The sequence below is a fragment of the Prionailurus viverrinus genome, chromosome B2 (genome assembly GCF_022837055.1).
Source record: "Prionailurus viverrinus isolate Anna chromosome B2, UM_Priviv_1.0, whole genome shotgun sequence".
Lineage (NCBI taxonomy): Eukaryota > Metazoa > Chordata > Mammalia > Carnivora > Felidae > Prionailurus > Prionailurus viverrinus.
This window is the reverse complement of record NC_062565.1, coordinates 70,127,041-70,152,541: the sequence shown is the minus strand read 5'-3', so window position 1 is coordinate 70,152,541 and position 25,501 is coordinate 70,127,041. Positions and strand designations below refer to the sequence as shown.

The window sequence follows — 25,501 nt, the reverse complement described above, 5'->3', positions numbered from 1 at the left end:
TCATCCCATAAAGTGCCCTCTTTAATGTCCATCACCCATTTAACCTATATCTCCACCCTCTACCCCCACCCCATCAACCCTCAGTTTGTTCTGTATTTAAGAGTCTTTTATGGTTTGCCTCCTGCTCTGTTTTTATCTTGCTTTTTTTTCCCTTCCCCTATGTTATCTTTTATGTTTCTTAAATTCCACAAATGAATGAAATCATATGTCCATTTGCATGGAATATCTTTTTCCATTCTTTCATTTTCAGTCATGATGTCTCTAGGTCTGAAGTGGGTCTCTTTCAGGAAGCATATAAATGGGTTTATTATTTTTTTTCTTTATCCATTCAATCATCTTATGTTTTTTTTTTTATTGCTGCATGTAGTCCATTTACATCATTTGCATTTAAAGTAATTATTGATGCCATTCTCCTAATTGCTTTCTGGTTGTTTTTGTAGTTCTCTGTTCATTTCTTCTTCTCTTGCTCTTTCCTTGTGGTTTGATTATGTTTTTAGTGTTACACTGGAATTCCTTTCTCTTTATTCTTTGTGTACCTATTACATGTTTTTGGTTTGTGGTTACTATAAGGTTCATATAGAACATCCTAAGTATACTTCAGTCTAATTTGATGGTAACTTAATTTTGAACACATTGTAAAAGCACTACATTTTTTACCCTTCTCCCCACATTTTATGTATTTGACATATTTGACATATTTTTTATTTTGTATACCCCTTAACTAATTATTGTAGATAAACCTGGCTTAACTCCTTTTGTCTGTTAGCCTTCATAGTAGCTTTATAAGTGATTAATTTACTACCTTTACCATGGTTTCTTTTACCAGTGAAATTTTTTATCTCATAATTTTCTTCTTCTTCTGTCCTTTTCCACTTAAATAAGTACACTTAACATTTTTTGTAAGGCTGGTTTAGTGATAATAAACTCCTTTAACTTTGTATGGGAAACGACTTATGTTTCCTTTAATTCTGAATGATAGCCTTGCTGGGTAGAATATTATTTGTTGTAGTGTTTTTCCTTTCAGTACTTTGAATAATATATCATGCCACTCTCTTCTGGGCTACAAAGTTTCTGCTGTAACATAAGCTGATAGTCTTATGGGTGTTTCCTTGTATGTAACTAGTTGCTTTTCTCTAGCTGCATTTAATATTTTATCTTTGATTTTTCACATTTTAATTATTAACATCTTGGTGTAGACCTCTTTGACTTCATCTTTATTAGGATTCTCCATGCTTCCTGGATCTGAGTATCTGTTTCCTTCCACAGGTTAGGGAAGTTTTCAGCTTCAAATAATTTTTCTGGCCCTTTTTCTCTCTCTTATTCTGGAATCCCTATAATGTGAGTGTTATACATTTGATGGTATTCCAGAAGTCCCTTAACTTATCCTCATTTTAAAAATTATTTTTTCATTTTGTTGTTCAGTTTGTATGATTTATACTACCCTGTCTTTCAGATTGCTGATCCATTCTTTTGCATCCTCTAATCTGCTGTTGATTCCATCTAGTGTATTTTTCATTTCAGTTATTGCATTTTTCAGCCCTGATTGGTTCCTTTTTATATTGTCTCTTTGTTAAAGCTTTCACTGTGTTTATCCATTCTTCCCCCAAGTTCAGTGAGCACCTTTGTGACTATTACTTTGAACTCTTTATAAAATGGAGACTGCTTATGTTAATTTTACTTAGTTTTTGTCCCCTGAGGTTCTGTCTTGTTCTTTCATTTGGAACATATTCCTCTGTTTCCTCATTTTGCTTGGCTCTCTGCATTTGTTTCTATGTTTTAGGTAGTCAGCTATATTTCCTGGTTTTGAAAGTAGTGTACTGATGTTGAAGGCATTCTTTGGGGCACAGAAATGCAATACTTCCTGTTCTTCAGAATAAGGCACTCCAGTGGGTGTCGTCAGTGTGGACTGTGTGTGGTCCCCAGTGGCTGGTTAAGAGTCCCAGCTGCAGCTGCTGTGGGCATACTGATGGGTGGGTTTAGTTCTTGGTGTTGCTGGCTGGGAGGCCTGGTGGCAAGTGTTGTGGATTTGTTGCTGGGTAGGGCTCTTCCTTCCCTCTCTGAGGCAGAAGTTGCTTTGAAGGAGTCCTGATCCTGGATAAGGCTGCCCACCATGTATGGCAGGGAGGGAGCCACGTTGGAAGGGCAGCTGCCAGGGTAGGTGGGTTTGGTCAGGGCAGCCACAGAACATCAGGGTGGGTCACACAGTGCTATCAAGGTTGATGGAGAGTGTTCAGAACTGGCATGGGTCAACTAGGCTGAAGAAGGATAAGAAAAATTGTGCCTGCAATACTTCTGTCCCCAGAGAACGTTCCTACAGATCCCTGACCCTTCAGCATGCCCTAAAAGTAGTTGATAAATGTCCTTCACTTAAGGCCCAGGTACTTTACAAACTGCTGCCTCTGTGTTGGGTCCAAGAATGAGTAAGATTGTCTGCAGGCCAATCCTACAGGCCTCCAGCTCTCCTGAAGCTAAGCCCTACTGATTTTCAAAGCCAGATATTAAGAGAACTTACCTTTCTGGTACATATCCTTGAAGGGAGGAGGTGCTCAATGTGGACTTTAACTTCACTCTTCAGGAAGGACCTCCACACCTGTGTTATCTCTCCTATTTGTGGGATGGTGTGCTGGGGGTCTGGGTCCCAACCAGACTACCTCTCTGCCCCTATTCTTCTTGATGTGGCTTTTTCTTTATGTCTTTAGCTGTGTTAAAGTTGTTCTGATAGTCTTCAGTTTCTTCTCCAATACAGTTGCTCTATATGTAGTTATTGCATGGTGCGTCCATGAGAGGAGGTAAGATCAGGATCTTCCTACCTTGACATCTTGAACCTTCTCCTCCGTATTTTGTTAAACTACATTTCCTATACTCTCTTGCTGGTAGGGTTATGAATATAAAGTTGGTTTAGAAACAAATTCACTCACAAAAACTTTGTAGTTCAAACTGAATCACATAGTGAGACAGGTACAGCACAAGTCACACATTTGTCTGTTGTACATTCTGGCAGGACTGTTTTCTGGAACCTGTGACTGTAGCGGCATCTCCTTGATTTATTAAGAAGCTTCCTGGTCATGATGGCAAAGGCAGAAACTCCTTTGGTAGTCAAGTTCTGCTGTGTGATTATGGGAGTCATTCATGAAAGTACAGACTGAAATTTCTTTCCTCAGCCCTCTCAACAATCCATAGCTACTCATGCATCCTTTCTGCTTAAAATGGCTGAAGTGGATATTATCATATACTATAAGAATACCAACTAATAGTTTCCTTGTCTTTAAACATGGAAACCAACTAACTGTTTCCTCACCAACTAATAGTTTCCTTGTCTCCTTGATGGAGAAAATTTATGTAAAGCATGTTATTACCGTATTTATCACCTGCCAGAAAATAGTTATTGTTCCATTGTTATCCTTCTTCCCAAGTGATTTAACAATCAAGATGCCTGGGTTTGAATTATGGCTTTAGCATATGTTCTTTCTGCAATCTTGGTCAAGTTGCTTAACCACTCTAAGGTTTTATTTCTTTATCTATATATTAGGTAAAAGGTACAATTACTTCATGGAGATTCGTGAAAATTAAATGAGAATATGTAAATAAAAATTTCTTGTCTGTACTTTGTTATTTTCCATACAAGCAATCTAATTTCATCAAGTCATTTCCCACATGGCTTCCTGTTTTTAAATTCCATGACCTTACCTTGCACTTTCAGAATGCTGGGCACACATTTTAAAAAGTACAGCCAGTGCCTCTATTTTCTGTTATCTTCTGCTTTTCAAATACATTTTTCAAGTTGTTCCTTTTCCATGACATCTTTTCAGGGACCTGCAACCTACCTTGATCACTTTCTTGATGTTGGAGCTTCTACAAACACCAGCAAGTGTTTTAGCACTTCACTGGTTTTTTTTTCATTTAGTAAATGTGTCTTCTTTCTTTCTCCAATGCACTTTTAGCCCCTTAATACCAGTAACAATTACTTAAAAAAAAATCTAACAGAGCACTTAAGAGAGTTTACCATTTAGTAGTCACATAGATGATTTATCATGTCATTCACTGAAATCAATTAGATTAAATGGTATTTTTGGAATATGTTATTAAATGTAGGGAACTTAGACGTAAGCAATTGGTGAAATATTATGTAAAATTATATATATTTTTTTCTAATTAAATTTTTTCTTTTTTACCCAAACGTTTCTTCCTGTCTCTGATTTCCTTTAATTGTGCTTCATTCTATCACAGAGACAGTAATGGTATTAAAAGTTGGCAAAGTGAACACATGATATACTAGTATCAACATGAAAATAAAGGAATGACTTCTGTTCCTTAGACACGTTTGTCAGCATTGATGTAAGAGTTTGCACAGATAAGAGAGCTGAGAGCACGGGTTTTCAACCCTGGCTGCAAATTGGGATTCCTGAAGAGCTTAATAATACCAATACCTGCATCTTAAATCCAGATACTTCCTTTTGACCAAACTAGCATACGGCTTAACAATAGGGCATTTAAAAGTTAACCAGATGATTCTCATGAGCAATTAGAAATAAAAACCACTGGTTAGAGGCTGTTCTTCATACAGCATCCTTTCCTATTCACTTTCCTCTCAATGTTTTGCTCTAGGAACATGATGCCTGATTAGAGAGATTTAAGGCCATTCATCTAAGCATTCCTTGTCACCAGTGGTACCTTTGGCACATATATGCATGTAAGGGTGATAAGATGGTATTATTTTGAAAACTATTTTCTGAAAATATCTTTACAATTTTAGTAGACAGTAATTTTATTCACATACTTTGGGGAAAAAAGGTAATGAAACTAAAATATCAGCCGGGCAAGAAGAATAGAGAGGAGAAAAGGAAAGAAAGTCTATAGCTGTATTAAATAAATAAGAGTTACAGTTTCGGGTTACATGTACCTGATTGATGGTACCCAGAATGTCAGTGAAGCTGTTTACTTCTGATAAAAGCTGAGATATTATAGATTTTCTCAACAAGCTGCAACTTCCCAGGGTTACCAGACTCTGAGACACATGGTGCTGCACCTGAAACTAAAGATAAAAATGAATAGGTTTCTACTTTCTATCAAGTCAAGTCAAAATATATTTAGTGGGCATTTTCTAAGACTTCATTACTGAATTCATACTGTCAGGAGTATAAAAAGTGTCAACATAATTCTGGGTCAGTCTTAAGTGAAATTATGAAATAGACACACTATAACTATATAAGTAATATCTTCTATAGCAATTAATATTTTGAAATGTATGACAAAGTGCTGAAATATAAGTTTTAGCTGAAATATCAAAATAAATAATTATATTTAGATGATAGACCATATATAGAATGAATGAATAAAAAAATAGATGATAAAACTCTTAAGTGCTTATCTACTAGGTATAAGGATAGATATAGATATATATAAAAAGTGAAAGAATGGAGTTTGAAAATGTCTTTTGGGATAGCTGTTGGTACACTATGAATCCCAACTCCACACTGGAGAGACAGGTAGAAGGACTTCTCTATTCTCCATAAGTCAGGAGAGAGGCATTTGACAGAGAGGAGAAAAATGTAGAACTATAAATTTTCATCTAGAGGCAGCAAAAAGTACTCACGACTGAACAAATATAAAAGGACATTAGGAGACAACAAACTATATCCCATACAATTATTAAGAGAAAGGCCATCTGATTATAAATCACATTAAAGTTATGTATAAATCATAGCTGGAACTTCATTAAATATACCCTTTAATATATTTTGGAGAAAGGAAGCTTCAGAAGTATCTTAAAGAAATAGCACATACCTTGTCATGTTAAAATCATATTAAGGAGACATTGCTTTTGTATATAAAATGTTTAAATGATAATGTTAAGTAAATAATGGTCTATGAAATTAGGAAATGTCACCTGTGTCCTTTAAGATAAACACTTAATGTAGATATTTCTCAAATAGATATTTTAATAATATACCTTAAAATTTAATCAATGACAGTAAAATGGTGAACATATTAGAGTTCAAAAGAAATTTCTATTATAAATACAGATTTATGTAACTAGTTCTTAGTAATAGTTTCCTAAGTCAACTTGTCAACTCAATACTAAAACCACATTGATTTGTTACCATAAGAAATCATAGTTATTTATCATTATTATTTCTTAATAATGTAACTGGCTAAGACACCCTCTGTAGCTCTCCACTGCCAGTTTTTTGCAGATTTTTCACATTTTTGTTTGTACCTGAAAAGAGAATACTCCTATATAAACTCTAAAAAAATTTCTGTTGAGTATTCCACTGATGCTTTAGTTGTACTTATGTCTTTTCTTAATATTTAATTCTTTAGGAGATAAAGTGCAGAAAAAATTCACAGTAAAATAAAAGGTACTTCAGACCGTGGGAATGAAATTATGAGGGTATTAACAAGGTTAGGTTTGTGGACTCTGGAACCTAACTGCCTGAGTCAAATGTCAACTCTACTGCTTATTAACTTTTACTAGCAAGTTACCTTTTTTAATGTTTGAGCTTCCACACCTGCAAAATAATGATTGTGATAGCACCCACTTCAGCTGTTGTGCATATTAATTTAGACAGTAAAAATGGTTAGCACAGTGCCAGGCATTTAATAAGTGTTCAATAAGTGTCACATGTTATAATGTAAAAGTACTGAAGGATACAGAAATGTAATTTATTGAACCCTGAAAAGTTAAATACTAGTAATAAAATGAAAATAAATGTTTTTCTAGAGTTAATACAACCCTATCAGAGAACACTGATAAGAAGAAAAGTTCATCATAAACACCTTTTCCAGAATCTAGATAGGAATTGTTACTGTCTCCCCAATATGACTGAGGTTTGTAAGAGAACAAAGACTAAGTATATAACTGTTAAGGTAATGTAAAATTCTGTTAACGTTTTATAAAAATGGCCTCTATACTTCTTTACATTTCAATTGACAATTGCCCTTTTGAAAACACAGTGGAACTTTTGAAAGAGGCTGGCATGGAGGCTAGGGCTTACATCATACAATATACAAGTGGCTACTGTGGTGGAAAACATGGAAGGTCTCACTCAATACTTATGCTATCTTTTTCTACTCTAGCACATCTTCCTGTATTTCAGGGACTGGAAACTTATTAATAATTTCCCCCAGATTCCTGTGCAGTTAGAATTTTGGATATTATTTGAGTTCTGCCCATCGGAAGTACTCACTTGAGATTTTTATTTAGAAGAACATTACGGAAGAAGAGAAGCAGGGCAGCATGCATTCTGTTAGTGACGACTGGCAGAGGGGACATGGTTTTGGCTCGTCCTGCAGCTGGTTCAAAGCTTCCTACTTTTGCAAATTCTTAATCCTGATGGAAGCAGTAGGATGCTACCTTGGTGGCTTAGTGGTTTGGGAGTCATTCCTGTAAACTCAACCTTCTCAAATACTTGTGAACTCAGCCAAATCAAACGTGCGTTGATCTACACATTCCACTGGAGGATTCACAGAACCCAGTGTTGACATTTAAGTCTTGAAATATGCAGAGGCGGAAATTCCTACCACATGTTCAATACATTTGCCTATCTGATCTGTAAAAGATAGAAGGATCTTGGAGAATGGCAGTGAATTAGCACAGATTTCATCAGGGGTAGTTCTGTTCCAGTTGTAGTTCCTTTCTTAGCACAATCAACACTGCTTCTGATATTGTTAGACAGGTCTTAATCTGGGAATATATTTTATTATCCCAATAAGGATAGAATGAAGCAGCTTGCATTCACCTAATGAGACATTCAGTATAATTTTTCTGTCCTATTTAAGGCCATGTCAACTTGCTGGGCTCTGTGTCATTACTTAGTTCATAGGACTGTGATCATGAAAACATTCCACAGAACATCATGCTGGTGTACTGTATTGATATCATGCTGATATGGCAATTTTTTAAAAGTCCCTGGTAAAAAAACATGTATGACAAGAGAGTGGACCCCAGGATTCAGGTACCTGATACACCTGGGACGTTTCTGGGTCTGATGCATGTTAGAATACCCCTTCAAAGTGAAAAAACAGGTTGCTTTTGTATGTATTTCCTATCAGTAATAAAAACATATTAATACTTGATGGGAATTTGTGGATATTTGGGGCAGCATATATTCATTTAGGCTTACCATTTGGATGGAAACATTGAGTAAATCCTGTCTATAAACTTTGAGAAGAGCCCAGAGTCATATAAAGATCTCTAGCTGGTCTAAGTTGAAGAACAGGAAGCTCTGCCAGTTGGGCCTGACAACAATAATATCTAACGTTCTTGGAGTTCATCAGTAACTTTATGAAGCCTGTAGCTGATCGTAATAAGAAAATCACAAAGAAAATTACACTTGGTTTGGGAAGAAAGTCAAACCTTTCTTGGCAAATAAGTATAATCTTACACACGCACACACACACACACATACATATAACTATTTGGTCCTACAAGAGATTAAATAACTGCCTGATCATGGGACACCGATTAGTCACATATGCCCAAAGCTGCTCATTTGAACAGTGGTACCTAAAGTCAGTTATACACAGCAACACTCTGTCATCAAGTAGCTACACTATATATAAAATCATGATCAAGCAGGAAATAAAAGCAGAAGTGGTGCTTGAACAGTTAGTTCCAACTAGAATACCACTCCTTATAAGGTTGAGTTATAAGAAATTTATGTTCTAAACCAGTGACAAATATATGATGCTCTTTCTCTGATACCCAGAATACATGAGTTCAGGAACCAAGGTATGAAAGAGACTGAGAACTCTCAATATTACATCTAATGATTCATTGGTAAAGTATTCTTTACACCCTTGTGACTGGATTCTGGTTTAGGAGTCTAAATAAACAAGTAAGAATGGTTTCTACTAAAGAACCCCACAATTGTTTCATGAATTGGAGGCTGAAATTTCCACCTGGCTATATGAAGTTCTTTGTGCCACCCTATCAATAGCAAATAGGACATTCCTATGTTGGCTAGAGCAATTGATCTCTGGTTGAGAAAAACAGGCATTTAAAACACAATGGCAGCAGGGAAGATTGTATTTGGAAGCCAGGCGTTACCTGGTATGAATGTCCAAGTAATGTAAGTAAATAGAATATTATAGCAACCTCATGAGGCAAGACCACCAAAAGGCCAGATCCTTCAGAGATGAAACTGTGGGTAAATCCAATTAATTGAGGTTCTGGCTAAGGACAAGTGGAGGGTATAACTTCAGTGGAGGAAGAAAGTCAATATAAATTGTAGATTTATAACTAGTTGTACAACTGAAGGCCATGGAGGGTCATTTTTCTCTTTGTGTGTGTGTGTGTGTGTGTGTGTGTGTGTGTGTGTGTGTGTGTGTATGTGTAGGTATGGCATTTTGGCAGTGGCTCACTTTATAATTTAGTCCATGAACTGCAACACATTGTGATGGAACTGGCATAGGCATGATTATCACATCATCACATAAAATCACATCACATCACCTCACATCACATGAAATGATTGACCCTTTGAATCTTTCCTTTTCAGAAGAGGTCTACAGATTTTTGTTTCTATAGAGAATTGGTACATTATGTCTTCCAAGTACAGTTTTGCTATTGATAGTTTGGGGAAGTTTGAACAAGGGAAAAAGCTTTATTGAATTCATATGTAAGTAAGTATATAAATAAATAAACCTAAATCTCTCTCTTGTTTGCACATGCTCTATCTATATCTATCTATCTATCTATCTATCTATCTATCTATCTATCTATCTACACATATTACATAAAAGAGATCAGACTCTGAGGCCATACTGCCTGTTCAAAACCTAACTCAGCAATTTGTACCTATGTGACCACTAGTAATTTACTATACTTCTCTGTAGCTTAGTTTTCTCACCTGTAAAAGGAGGATAAGAATAGCTACTATTTCCCAGGCTTGTTCTGAAAAATAAATGAGTTAATACATGGAAATATTTGTAATGAATGTTAGCTATTTTTAACTCTAAGGAAAGAAGATAACCAGATAGAAAGATCTCTCTCTCTCTCTCTCTCTCTCTCTCTCTTTCTCTCTCCTCTCTCTCTTTTTCCATCACATCTGCAGGAGAGCTCATACCTCCTCCACCCCATTGTTTCTTTCAAGGAGAAGAAGCACAGGTATGACTGAGGTCTGGACTAACATGCCAGAGGGAAAACACTATAGGTAAAGACTGGCAGAATCTTTCCTCAGGCTTTAGTTGCCAAAGAATTTAATCTCTTTGTGACTACAGTGATAAGAGACTCTAAGAGTGTGCCTATCTTCTAAGAATACTTCTCAGTTTAAAAAAGAAAAAATAGGGGCGCCTGGGTGGCTCAGTCGGTTAAGCGTCCAACTTCAGCTCAGGTCACCATCTCGCGGTCCATGAGTTCGAGCCCTGCGTTGGGCTCTGGGCTGTGTCTCCCTCTCTCTCTGTCCCTCCCCCATTCATATTCTGTCTCTCTCTGTCTCAAAAATAAATAAACGTTAAAAAAAATAAAAAAAAATAAGTGAAAATTAGGAAAAACAAGGCATTGACCAAGAATGCTTAGATCAAGCTCTATTGTTGGTCAAAACTATGACTGACACATGGTACAGTCCAATTCTTTAAGGCAAAATTCCAAGTAGGCCTGTATTATAGTAGGGTTTTGCTCTAAAACTATGTATAAAACCAGGGGCGGTATTCCAGAAATCTTCTCAAAGGTGTCATTAAGTGGAAATCTACAAACTAGAGAGCTTGGCAGTTTCCAAAGGGAAGACCTGGGCTTTATAAACACAGGGAGGAACTCCTACAAATTGTGTTTGGAAAGACAACAATGGTAGACAAGTTCAGCCCACATCAGAAGAACAGCAAGAAGTAACAGGCACCCTGGCAAGGGAGTACAACAGAAGAAAGGAGGCTCTGAGAAAAGGTCACGTTTGAAGACCCATGATCTGTCTGTAGACAGCAGGATCTCAGTTTTAAGTAGCTGGTAAGAAACTGGGAAGGCAGACAATGCAGAGAAGCAAGAAGATGGAAATAAGACAGGAACTCTGTTTCCATGCCTGCCAGAGAGGGAACAAGGCACAGAAAACATTTGTTGGGACTAGAATGTAAGGTAGGTCAAAATTTTTAGACGCACTACTAATCTGCTAATTTGTAATGAAATTATCCATGGCCCTTTGAATCATTGCCATGGTACAGGTGAGAGCCCAGAGCCTGAGAAAGAGTTGAGCACACACGTATGGGTCAACTGACTGCTGGAAAAAGAGGTATAAGGGGAAAAAATTAAACTATGTAAGGCACTGATATACATCAGGATATATTTATCATTGAGCTTCAAAACAAAGCAAGACTTAAAAAATCAAAAGGCAAACAAATATTTGCTTAGGTTTAGAGCAAGGACGAGATGGAGCAGTCTCATGAAAAAAATGATATGGAGTTAACACATGACAAAAAAAATCTATTTTATTCTCACTTTTCCCATTCAAAGGAATGATCTTCAGTCTGGAGATAATAAACATAATAAATATAAACGATAAAGCAGAATTAAAGGTTCAAATTCAATGAGTATGTAAGAATCTAGTTACCTGAACTGAACTCAAAGTTGGAAGAAATTTATCCTAAAGTACACAAAGTACTTGTAGATGTAATTAATAATATATTCCATTATACTTACTGAGAAACTATACAAAAGGCAACAAAGGAATAGAAGTAGGAAGGGCTATGTGAATTTTTTAAAAATGAAAGTAGTTGTCTCAACCCACGGAATAATATATGTGGATTCTAGCACAATTTTAGGATGCTGCTGTGCAGAAAATTTGTCAGAAGAGCATACAGAGTCATTAGGAAGGTGCATCAATTAAAGAATAACGTCAGGCCACACCAACTTTAATTCCTGTCCTATTATGATAGAGTTGCTATGTTTTATCAAAAGAAGTCCCAGACATAGAATACGTTGATTTCAACAAGAACTCTGAGCAAGCCCTTAGGATTTCTTTTAGATACAGTAGGGACCACATAAGTTTCAGGATGGGTGAATAAACTGCTCCTAAAGAGAATGGATTATAATTTGCATGGGTTCTTCTAATAGCAGATCATAGTACTTGGCTCTATAGAGTAACAGAAAAGAGGTGAGTGCTCGGAAGGTCACAAATGAATTCTGTGAAATAAATGTTAAGAAAACACTTTCAGATCAAAGGTATATAATCATGACAGAACAAGTGACAGAAACTGGTCATGTGGAAGGGCTGCCTAGGGACATGCCTTGGAAGATTCATGCGTTCCCTCTGTTTCTATTGTTATTTACTCATCTCACTCTACTAATGAACAAAATCAAGTAAGACCAACTAAAAACTATGGGGACAGTAAGAATTATGTGCTTTCCTCTGCCTAGACAAAAGAGTTGGGACACTCCATCTAGTATCCCGACAACCTGGATAATTACATTTCTCATTTTTTAAATGGAAGGAAATAACACTCAGACATGTTAAGTTCACATGGTGAGGGGCAGAGTCTAGTGTTAGTTCAGATTTTTTTTTTAACTTGAATGCCTATTATCTCTTCTGCCAGTGAAGTAAAACTTACAGGAAAACATGGGAACAGAGGAGCAGAAAACAGTATCAATATAAATATACTATGATTCATTAATATAATATGATTTATTTCCTTGTGTATAATTCTTAGTGTTTATATATCATATCACTGAATCCTTAAAATAACCCTATGAGGAGGTATAATCTCAATTTAAATAACAGGGACCCAGGTATAGAGAGAGTAAGTAACTTGTTCAAAGTTAGATCATTTATACATAAGAACCAGAATTCCCTTGTGCTGTTAACCATTATATATCCAAAGCCATCACATCCCGATCTCTCGTGAAGGCATAAAAACTCTGAAAGCCCCCAGGAACACTTATGGAAAATTTCCAACCACTTGCCAGATTCTGATTACAATGTTTATCAATTGCCACAGTAAATGAAGGAAGCACAATTGCTAGACTGTGCACCATCAATTTCTGTTAGTGAAGCAGCACTGGAAGCAAACTGAACAGTAGGGGAAAAGAGACTCAGATATACAGGGACAGATGGTACCAGCCCTAAATCTAGGTAGACAACGCACTAAGTGTTCCCTACTTTCTTTTTTTTCCCAATATATGAAGTTTATTGTCAAACTGGTTTCCATACAACACCCAGTGCTCATCCCAAAAGGTGCTCTCCTCAATACCCATCACCCACCCTCCCTTCCCTCCCACCCCCATCAACCCTCAGTTAGTGTTTCCTACTTTCAAAAGCATCTAACATATTCCACCCCTTTATTTTCCTATTATTCTATAATTAATATTAATTAATTGTATAAAGAAAACCAAAGTACTTAGGACAAGGAAACAATATTTTAGGGGATGTTACTTCTGGGAAGTGGGTAAATAAATAGGTATGAAAACCCTTTTCCCATAAATGCTATCAGTGCACCTAAAAACTTCTGAAACAACCCAAATCTTCAGCAATATCAACCATAGCTATTAATTAAATCTGGGTTATCAGAATGTAGATGATCACAGTATGCAAGCAATTAGCAGACAGTAATGTCCAGAAAATTGACCTCTGGAACTAATCACGGCTTTAAGCAAACCAGCATGAGTAAGGGGCTGGGCCACTCCCCTAGCTCTCCGGATCAGAGCAGTGCCAATCTGTGCTGTAGAACAGAAACTGTTGTACAAAGATCCTAAAACTTCAGTGCATTAAAGTTAAAAGTAAATTATCCAGACTCAATTGAAAGTGAATCAGAAAAAAACCAAAAAACAAACAAACAAAAAAACGCTTTTTAAAAGCTCTCACTCAGGTGAAAAAATATATACTACAAAAGTAAATATGTTACATAGTTTAGAGTAAAAGTTACTGTTGCAATTACTTACATAAAATGATATTTTAAAAATAACTAGATATATTAAGATTCTTATAAGGTAGGCAATCATTCATGAAAAAAACATGATTCTAAAGAATAGGACACAATAAAATTAAAGCTATCAGAGCCAAATGTAAATGGTTCTACATTCATTCATTCTTTATGGCAAATATTGACTGAGTATGGTCCATGTGCCAGTGACTGTGCTAGACCCCATTATCACTTAGATTCAACGAAGAATAAAATAAGATTACTTTTGCTTCAGTAGTTACTTCTGCTTATGGTTGGCAAGATACTTTAAAACGCTATCAAAATGCAATTCAGCTTGATCCTGATGTGAAAGAATATTTTCCAAAAAGTTAAAAATGTGACTCTCATACAAATTTAGAGTAAATACATGTCAATGGTGTATTTATATTATTAGTGAGGGTAAAGAACACTTAGGAATTGAGTACTGGATTTAAAGAAAAACACTGAAATAATACTGTTAAGTTAGATACACAACTGGTTAGTATCTGACAGGATAAACCCCTAAAATAACCTCTGGGGATGCCTGTGTGTGTGTGTACACAGAATTTTTTTAAAGATATTTTTAATATGTTCTTTAGTTTTGAGAGAGAGAGCGAATGAGCGTGAGCAGGGGAGGGGCAGAGGGAGACACAAATCCGAAGCAGGCTCCATGCTCTGAGCTGTCAGCACAGAGCCCGACACAGGGCTCGAACCCATGAACTGCAAGATCATGACCTGAGCCAAAGTCAGATACTTAACCCACTGAGCCACCCAGGTGCCCCCAGAATTTTTATATATAGAAATTGTTTACGTCTATACCAGATAAGAATTATGGGTTAATCTGGAACTTCACAGAGTCCAAATAAGTCTGACAAAATACACCCCCAGACATTTAAATAATCCTTGGGTTAGCCTGCTAAATAATGGCTTACAGTGTCAGAGAGGATAAGTTACCTTAGTTATAGGATCACGATAATGTATTGTAACACTAGATAAAGTAAGATATATTAGTGTATCACTGAATTCTTAAGAAAAAAAAGGAAATCCTCAGAGGCCAAAAGAAATAGAAGAAATAAAAATATGATGAAATCAAACAATTAACTTTCAGGGATGGATAAGCAGGGGTTGCCTTGTCGGCAAATAATATTAGCAGCACAGAACCCTCAACTAAGGCCTGGACCCTTCCAAAATGGCAAATTGTCTAATATCCCTCAGGTTAATCTTACAGAGCTAAAGTACTAATGGAAGACAGGCTGATAAATATCTGTGTGCCAGCAAAAGGAAGGAACGTCCAAGTTAGTAAGAATGATATCAACAGTAGAACTAATCATAGTCACCCGTGAGAATGTGTAAAGTCAGCCATGTCTCCGTTGGGTCTGCGATTCAAATTTACACTACTGAATATGCCAGGACCCCAAGCTGAGAAAGTAAGCATTTCTGGAAACTAGAAGATGCAAATCTAAAACCACTCTTCTCTTTTTAGCTTTATTGAGATATAATTGACATATGACATTAAGTTTAAGATGTACACTGTAATGATTTGATAACTTACATGTTGTAAAATGATTACCACAACAGGGTTAGTTAAAACATCCATTGCTTCCCATAATTTCTTCTTTGTGGTAAGAATGTTTCAGATCTACTCTTAGTATCTTTAAGTATATAATACTGTATGATTTTTTAAATTTATTTTTATTAATTTATTTATTGATTTACATCCAAGTTAGTTAGCGTATAGTACAAAAGTGATTTCAGGAGTAGATTCCTTAATGCCGCTTACCCATTTAGCCCATCTCCCCTCCCACAAACCCTCCAGCAAGTTTGTTCTCTATATTTAAGACTCTCTTATGTTTTGTCCCCCTGCCTTGTCTTTATATTCTTTGCTTCCCTTCCCTTATGTTCATCTGTTTAGTATCTTAAATTCCTCATATGAGTGAAGCCACACGAGATTTGTCTTTCTCTGGCTAATTTCACTTAGCATAATACCCTCTAGTTTTATCCACGTAGTTGCAAATGGCAAGATTTCATTCTTTTTGATTGCTGGGTAATACTCCATTGTATGTATATATGTATGTATGTATGTATAGATACATACCACATCTTCTTTATCCACTCATCTGTCGATGGACATTTGGACTCTTTCCATACTTTGGCTATTGTCAATAGTGCTGCTATAAACATTGGGGAGCATGTGCCCCTTCAAAACAGCACACCTGTATCCCTTGGGTAAATACCTAGTAGTGCAATTGCTGGGTCATATAATACTGCATGATTAACTGTAATTGCCAAGCTGTACATTAGATCCCCAGGATTTATTCATCTTCTAACTGGAACTTTGTATACTTTGACGAGTATCTCCCCATTTCCTATACCCTACAGCTCTTGGTAAACACCATTCTATTATGCGTTCAGCTTTTTTAAGACTCCACATATAAGTAATATCAATAGTATTTTTCTTTCTCTCAATTCACTTTACTTAATGCTCTCAGAGGTCCATTTATGTTTTGCAAATGTCAGGATTTCCTTCTTTCTCATGTTTCCACTGTATTTATATATACTATATCATCTTTATTCATCTACAGATAGACTAAGGTTGTTTTGATATCTTGGCTATTATGAATATGCTGCAATGAACATGGGAGTATAGCTATCTCTACAAGATCCTGATATCATTTCCTTTTGAGATTATATATATATATATATATATATATATATACACATACATGTGTGTGTGTGTGTATATATATATATATACACACACACACACAGACACACACACACATACATACCTAGAAGTTGAATTGCTGAATCCTATGATAGTTCTATTTTTAATTTTCTGAGGAACCTGCATTCCATATCCTGTTGTGACTGTACTGACTGATATTCCCAGTGCTCAACAGCTCCTTTTTCTCTATATCCTCACAATGCTTGTTATCTCCTCTTTTTGATGACAGCTCTTCTGACAGGTATGAGGTGGTATCTCAGTGTGGTGTTGATTTGCATTTCCTTGATGCTGAGTGATGTTCAGCATCTTTTCACACACCTGTTGGCCATGTGTATACCTTCTTTGGAAAAGTGTTTATTCAGTTCCTCTGCCCATTTTTTAACTGGACTGTTTGTATTTTTGATACAGCTGTAAGAGTTCTTTTTCTATCCCATTCTGGAGGCTGCCTTTTCATTTTATGGATAGTTTCTTTTGCTGTGCAGTTTTTCTGTATGATGGTCCCATTTGTTGAATTTTGCTTCTGTTGCTTGGGCCTTGTTTTTGTTTGCATGCTTTGCAAGTGCTCAGTTCCAGGTTCATCTCTACATGTCTTTTGTTATCAAAGAATAACCGATCTACAATATTATATTAGTTTCAATTATATCATCTATATTATACTACTTATTTATATTATATACTCTACTATATATAGTTATAATCATTATATAGAACACAGTGATTTGACATTTATACACACCGTGCAATGATCACCATGATAAGTCTAGTTACCATTTGTCACCACACAGGTCTTTAAAATATTATTGACTATAATCACTGTGCTATACATTACATTCCTGTAACTTTTTTATGTTATAAATGAAGATTGTACCTCTTAATCACTTTCACCTATTTTTTCCAGCCCCCAACCCTCATCCCTGCTGACAACCATCAGTTTGTTGTCTGTATCTATGAATCTTAGATACAGATAAACAATAGTATTATTGTTTATAATCCCCATGTTGTACTTTCCAACCCAGTGACTTATTTATAACTGGAAGTTTGTACCTCTTAATCTCCTTTATTTCCCCCAAATCCCTCAACTCTGGAAATGAGCAGTTTGTTCTCTATATTTATAATTCTGTTTCTGTTTTTGTTAGTTTGGTTGTTTTCCTGTTCTTTTGTTTTAGAGCCCTCATAAAAGTGAAATCATATGGCATTTGTCTTAGACTTATTCCACATAGTATAATGTCCTCTAAGCCTATCCATGTGGTCACAAATGAAAATATTTCACTCTTTTTATGGCTCAGTAATATTCCATTAAATTTATACACCACATCTTCCTTATCCATTCACCATCAGTGAGCCTTTTGGCTGCTTCCATATATTGGCTATTATAATTAATGCTGCAATAAACATAGGGGTGCATGTATCTTTTTGTTTTTTTTATTTTTATTTAAATTACAGTTATTTTATACATATATATATATACACACACACACACACACATATACATATACATATGTACACATATATGTGTGTGTGTGTGTGTATATATATATATATATATAGTAATATTAATTTCTAGTGTACAGAATACTGATTCAGCACTTCCACACAATACTTGGTGTTCATCAACGTGTGCTCCTTCATCCCCATAACCTATTTAACTCATCCCCCTACCCACCTCCCTCTGGTAACCATCAGTTTGTTTTCTGTAGTTAAAAGAATAGGGAAAAAAAGAGAAGGGGGTATGCCACATATTCTTTATCCATTTATTAGTCTATGGACACTTGGGCTGTTTCCCTAATTTGGCTATTGTGGATAATGCTGCTATAAACATTGGGATGCATGTATCCCTTTGAATTAGTATTTTTGTACTTTGGGGGTAAATACCTAATAGTTCAATTGCTGGATCATAGGGTAGTTCTATTTTTAACTTTTTGAGGAACTTCCATGTTTCCCACATGGTGGGAAACTTCCATGTTTCCCACTGGTGGTTGCACCAGTTTACATTCCCACCAACAGTACACAGGGTCCCTGTTTTTCCACATCCTTGCCAACACCTTTTTTTCTCACGTTGCTGATTTTAGACACTGATAGGTGTGAAGTGATATCTCACTGTAGTTTTGATTTGTATTTCCCTAATGATCAGTGGTGTTGAGCATCTTTTCATGTGTCTGCTGGCCATGTCTTCTTTTGGAAAAATGTCTATTCACATCTTCTGCACAATTTTTAATTGGATTAGTTGTTTTTTGAGTGTTGATTTTATAAGTTCTTTACCTATTTTGGATACTAACCCTTTATCAAATATGTCATTTAATAAATACCTTCTCCCATTCTGTAGGTTTACCTTTAATTACCTCTTAGTTTTGTCGATGGTTTCCTTCCCTGTGCAGAAGCTTTCTTATTTTAATGAAATCACAATAGTTTATTCTTTTCTTTTGTTTCCCTGTCTCAGGAGACACACCTAGAAAGAAGTTGCTAAAGTAACGCCTGTATTCTCCTCTAGGGTTTTGATGGTTTCAGGTCTCACATTTAGGTCTTTAATCCATTTTGGGTTTGGTGTAAGAAAGTGATCCATTTTCATTCTTTTGCATGTTGCTGTCCAGTTTTCTGACATCATTTGTTGAAGATACTATCTTTTTCCCATTGGATATTCTTTCCTGCTTTGTCAAAGATTAATTGACCATATAGTTATGGGCACAATTCTGGGTTTTCTATTCTCTGCATCTATTTTTGTGCCAATAACATATGTTTTGATCACTACAACTTTGTAATATAACTTTAAGTCTGGAATTGTGAGGTCTCCAACTTTGCTTCCCTTTTTCAAAGTTGTTTTGACTCTTCGGGTTTGTGTGTGTGTGTGTGTGTGTGTGTGTGTGTGTGTGTGGTTCCATACAAATTTTAGGATTGTTTGTTCTAGTTGTGAAAACTACCAGTGGTATTTTGATAGGGATTGCATTGAATATGTAGATTGCTTTGGGTAGTATTGATATTTTAACAGTATTTGTACTTATCTGTGAGCACGGAATGTTTTTCCATTTCTTTGTGTCATCTTTAATTTCATCAGTATTTTAATTTTATTAGTAATTTAATTTCATCAGTATTTTATAGTTTTCAAAGTACAGGTCATTCACAAACTCTTTGGTTAGGTTTATTGCTAGGTATCTTATTGTTTTTCATGCAATTGTAAATGGAATTGGTTCCTTAATTTCTCTTTCTGCTGCTTCATATTGGTGTATAGATGTGCAACAGATGTCTGTATGTTGATTTTGTACCCCGTGTCTTTACTGAATTCATTGACCAGTTCTAACAGTTTTTTGGTGGAGTCTTTTTTTTTAGTTTTTTTAAAAAAATTTTTTAATGTTTATTTATTTTTCACAGAGAGAGAGAGAGAGAGAGAGAGCGAGCATGAGTGGGGGAGGGTCAGAGAGAGACGGAGACACAGAATCCGAAGCAGGCTCCAGGCTCTGAGCTGTCAGCATAGAGCCCCATCCAGGGCTCGAACTCACAAGTGGTGAGATTATGACTTGAGCCAAAGTCTGAGGCTTAACAGACTGAGCCACCCAGGCGCCCCCCACCCCCGCCCCGCCACTTTTTTTTTAATTTATTTTTTCTTTCTGGTTTTCTATATAGAGTATCATGTCATCTACAAATAGTGGAAGTTTCATTTCTTCCTTGACTATTTGGATGCCTTTTATTTCTTCCTGTTGTCTGCTGTGGTTAGGACTTCTAGTACTATGTTATATAATAGTGGTGAGAGTAAACATCCCTTTTTCCTGACGATAGAGGAGAAGCTCTCAATTTTCCCCATTGAGGATTAGCTGTGGATTTTTCATATATAGCCTTTATTATGTTAAGGTATGTTCCCTCTAAACCTACTTTGTTGAGGGTTTTTATCATGAATGGACGTTGTGCTTTGTCAAATGCTTTCTCTGCATCTACTAAAATTAGAAGTTACTCTGTCCTCTAGGTTGCTCATTCATTCTTCTGCTTCCTACTGTTTATTCTATCTAGTGTGTTTTTAATTTAATTCATTGTGTTCTTTATCTCTGGTTCTTTTTAATATCTTTGTAAAGGGTATCACTGATGTCCTCCAGTCTTTTCCCAAGTCCAGTGAGAATCTTTACGATTATTACTTTTAAATGCTCTATCAGGCATATTACTTATCTCTGTTTTGCTTAGGTCTCCTGCTCTGATTTGGCCCTGTTCTTTCATTTGGGACATATTCTTCAGTCTCCTCATTTTGTCTAACTCTGAGTCTTTTTTCTGTGTGTTACACATGTCAGCTATGTCACTTGCTCTTAAATGTAGGGGCATTATTTAGAAGAGGTGCTGTAGTGCCCTACAGTGCAGTGTCCCCTGTTCACCAGAGCCTCGTGTTTCAGGGCTATCTTCTATGTGTTCTGTGTGCACACTGCTATTGTGGCTGAGTCACTTTTTCATTCAGTCCAGTGGTCAGCAGTGGCTCTCTTTGCTTGCTGTGGGCAGTGTTATGTCCTTGTATTAGTGAGCCAGTCTAGGGGTCCACCTTAGGCTTTAGTTGAATTAGACCAGGCTTTGCCAGAGATGCAGTATCACCCAGCTGTAGGGTGTTGTCCTGGGAGAAGCTTTCATTGTTAGGTGGGGCCTGTTGTCAGCCCAGCTGTCTGCCTCCATCCCACAGCTGGGGTTGCAGTCTTACTGGTGTGTTTGGTTATCATTCCCTCTCCCCAGTGCAGAGTCATTCTGGAGTAGTACTGACCCTTGTCAGAGCTCCTTGCACACTGCCAGGCTTGTGGTAGCACTTTAGATGGTCTCTGGTCAACAGTGTGTTAGAAAAAGTGAACCCACAGTGTGCACAAGGGGCTGGGCTCACATTGTTAGCAAAGATTGCATGCAGATACTTTCCAAGAGGGGACCCACTGCAATAGCCAGGACCAACGCTGTCCAGGTTGCAAGGGATGGATCCACAAAGTGTGCACTGCAAGGATCTCTCCGCCTCCAAGCTGTGCTCTGAGATCAGTAAACAACTCTCCCTCACATATGCTCCAAGCATTTTTCAAACTGCTGCTTCTATGCTGTATCTCTGAAGGCTTTTTGTTGTGCCGTGTCTTTAATGGCTGGGACTCAGTTTCCTCTCACCCTCCTGGCTCTCCCAGAGCTGAGCCCACCGCTTTTTAATATTCTGGGTTTTAAGTTCCACTGGTTGTAAGAACTCATGAAATTCAGCCCCTCTGGATTTCAAAGCCAATATTATGGGGATTTGTCTTCCCTGTATGGGGTCCCTGGTGCAACAATCTGTTTCTCTCTCCTTTCTGTGCCCCTAAGTCCCTCCCTCTCGAGGACAGTCCCACAGGTGTGTTTAGCTCATGACCTGTCTCTGCCCATCCTACTCTCTTTTTTCTTTCCTACATGTTTTTTCTGCAAGTGTGGAGTTTTTTCCCTGCAAGTCTTTGGGTTGTGTTCTGGGTTATTTACACTGATACATTATCTAGTTTTATCTGTGGGGTGAAGTGAAATTAGGGTCCTCCTCCACCATCTTCCCAACGATTCTGACTTTACTACTTTTGTCCTTTAATCTTCATACAAGCTTTAGAAGTGATTGCTCTACTAACTTTGTTTTCTTTTATCCTTGAAATTTTTTCCTTTCATAATTTTCTTCTAATTTGGCTTTTTCTTTTCCACCTAAAGTAGCCTCTTTAACATTTCTTTTGAGGCCAGTTTAGTGGTGATTAAACCCTTTAGCTTTTCTTTGGGAAACTCTTTATCTCTCCTTCAATTCTGAAATCAGTTCATCCGGTCCTCTCCAGTGCAATGAGGATCTTTGTTACTATCACTTTGAACTCTTCATTTTTCTGAGGTCTTGTCTTGATTTTTCATTTGAAGCATATTCCTCTGCCTCCTCATTTTGATTGACTTTTTGTGTTTGTTTGTATGAATCAGATACAACTACTTCTGAACTTGAAAGAATGATCTTGTGTATGATCATCTCCTATGTAGACTGTGTGACTGGTGACTTTGGCTAGCTGATCACAGCTGAAGTGGATGTGGGCCAGGGCAGTCCTGAGGCTTTCCATGCAACAGGTGCCTTAGCTGGATGGCTGTAGTAAAGAGGGTGCAAGCCATGGGGTCTGAGGGTGCTCCATGCAAGGGGTGCCTTGATAGGACAGGTAGAACTGAGGCAGGAGCACACCAGGGGGTACTGGGACACTCTGGTCAGGGGCAGCCTGACTGGAGCTGAGGTGGTCATGGGCCATGGAGTGTCTGGGTGCTCTACTCCAGAGGTGCTCTGGCAACTTATCTGGAGCAGAAATGGTATAAGCCTTGAGTGTTTGAGTGTTCTGAGGTTCTCTGTACCCATGTCACCTGAGTGAGACAGCTGTAGCTGTAGTGAGCACTGATCTGGGGTATCCCTGTATAGGCTATGCTGGGCATGTGTGGGCTAGAGCCCCAGGGATCACTGAAGTAGTATCCCACTTAGGGTGACCAGATCCTGCTCCTATCCATGCTATCAAGGAAGAGGAGAAATGTAAGCCATGGTACTTGCCAACCCCTCCAATCCAGAGAATGTTTAAGCAGCTTTCCTAGAGTTCTAGGGCTGTATCCTTTATATCCTAGGTATTCTTTCAAACCGTGTTTTTTGTTTGTTTTTTCTAAGCTCAGGATATCTGGAGTTGGTGTGGGCTAGTGACCTGATGCTCACTGAGGTGGCAGGATGTTTATGGCACCTGGAACCTGTTCACATCTGAGCTATCAAGACAGAGGGGGTACATAAGCAGTGGCAATTGTCAGCCCCTCTGACCCACAGAGTTTCAATAGTTCCCCCACCATTTGGCAGGGTTCTGTGGCTGGTTCCTTTACATACTACTGCTCTGTTAAAACATGGCTTTTTTTTCCTTTTCTCCAGGGTCCTTCAGTACTATCTTTCCCCACTGCAGTTCCCAGCATCAAGGATCTCTCTTGTAATTAAAACAAAAATGTTGTTTTTTGTTTGTTTGCTTTTTAATTTTAGGGAGAGAGAGACAGAGAGGGGCAGAGTGAAGAAGACAGAAAGAGAGAAACAAAGAATCCCAAGGAGGTTCTGGCAGTCAGCACAAAGCCCAATGCTGGCCTCTATCCCACAACCCTGGGATCATGACCCAGCAGGAACTATTTTACATATATATATATATATATATATATATATATATATATATACACACATATATATGTATATAAGTATATATATACGTGTATATGTATATATACATGTATATATACATATATATACATGTGTGTGTATGTGTGTGTATATATATATATATGTATATGTATATATATATATATGTATATATATATATATATATATGTATAATATATATTTAAGTATAGATTTGGTGTGTCCATGAAGAAAGTGAGTTTAGGGTCTTCCTATGTTGCCCTCTTGGTTGGGTACCTCATTCAGGGCCCTCTTTTGCTCCAAACAAATATTATTTGTTGTAGTTCTGTGAAACATGCCACTGGAATTTTGGGAGAGATTTTGTCGAATCTGTAGATTGCTTTACGCTGTATGGACATTTTAACAATATTAGCTCTTCCAATCCATGAACACAGTATTTCTTTCACAGTTGTTTATGTTGTCCTCAATTGCTTTCATCATATCTTATAGTTTTTAGAGTACAGGTCTTTCACCTCCTAGGTTAAATTTATTCCTATGTATTTTATTATCTTTGTTTCTGTTCTGAATGGGATTGTTTTCTTAATTTATCTGATGGTTTTTATTATGTATAGAAACAAAGATTTCTATGTATTAATTTTGTGCCCTATAATTTTACTGAATTTATTATTTCTAATAGTTTTGGTGGAGTCTTTAAGGGTTTTCTATGTGTAGTATGTTATCTGCAAATAGCTTCACTTCCTGCTTTTTAATTTGGATGGCTTTGTTTCTTCCTCCTGCTGCTTTGGTTATGACTTCTGATACTCTGGTGCACATAAGTGAGGAGAGAGGGCATCCATGACTTGTTCCTGATCTTAGAAGAAAAGCTTTTAGCTTTTCACCATTGAATATGATGTTAGGTGTGGGCTTGTCATATATGGCCATTATTACATTGAGGTATGTACTCTGTATACCCACTTTGTTGATAGTTTTTTTCATAAATGGATGTTGAATTTTGTCATATGCATTTTCTGTATCTATTACAATGCTAATAGGATTTTTATATTCTGTTTTATGTATGTGATATATCATGTTAATGACTTACAGAGATTAAACAATCCTTATATCACTGGAATGAATACTACTTGATCATGGTGTGTGATCCTTTTAACATATTGTTTGATTTTGTTTGCTAATATTTGTTGAAAATTTCTGCATCTATGTTAATCAGGGATATTCAATATAATTTTTTCTTTACTTTTTTTTTTGTAGTTTGTCCTTTTGGTTTTTTTTGTGTGTGTGTTTTCTTGTGTTTTGTATCAAGGCAATGCTGGCTGTGTAAAGTGAGTTTGGAAGTGTTCCTTCGTCTTCAATTTTTTGGAATAATTTGAGGATACGTGTTAACTTTTCTTTAAATGTTTGGTGTAATTCACCTGTGATACCACCCAGACCTAGACTTTTATTTGTTGGGAGGTTTTTGATAACTAATTCAATTTCATTGTTAGTAATTGGTCTATTCAGGTTTTCTACTTCTCTATGATCCAATGGTAGAGATTATATGTTTATAGGAATTTACCCATTTCTGCTAGGTTGTCCAATTTGTCGGTACATAATTTTTCTTAGTAGTCTTTTATATTTTTCTGGCATTGGTGGTAATATCTCTCTCACTTCTGATTTTATATATTTGAGCCATCTCTTTTTCTTGATGAGTCTAATGGTTTATCCATTTCATTTATCTTTTCAAAGAGGCAGTTCTTAGCTTCACTGATCGTTTATTGTTTTTTGGTGTGTGTGTGTGTGTGTGTGTGTGTGTGTGTGTG

The 25,501-nt window shown here is 36.7% G+C and overlaps 1 protein-coding gene and 1 long non-coding RNA gene across 2 annotated transcripts in view; both read right to left on the bottom strand.

Annotated features, from left to right (window-relative positions):
• MEI4 (meiotic double-stranded break formation protein 4) overlaps window positions 1-25,501 on the bottom strand; it is a 211,432-nt gene that overhangs the window by 67,931 nt on the left and 118,000 nt on the right. The window contains exon 4 of the mRNA XM_047859427.1: window positions 4,901-5,032. Within this exon, the coding sequence (XP_047715383.1) occupies window positions 4,901-5,032 (132 nt within the window). The remainder of the gene's footprint in view (window positions 1-4,900; window positions 5,033-25,501) is intronic.
• Window positions 20,645-24,452, bottom strand: LOC125165930 (uncharacterized). Its single transcript, XR_007152267.1, has 3 exons — window positions 24,441-24,452; window positions 21,959-21,967; window positions 20,645-20,759 (listed from the first exon to the last, which is right to left on the bottom strand). It is a non-coding gene; the product is annotated as an uncharacterized LOC125165930 (long non-coding RNA).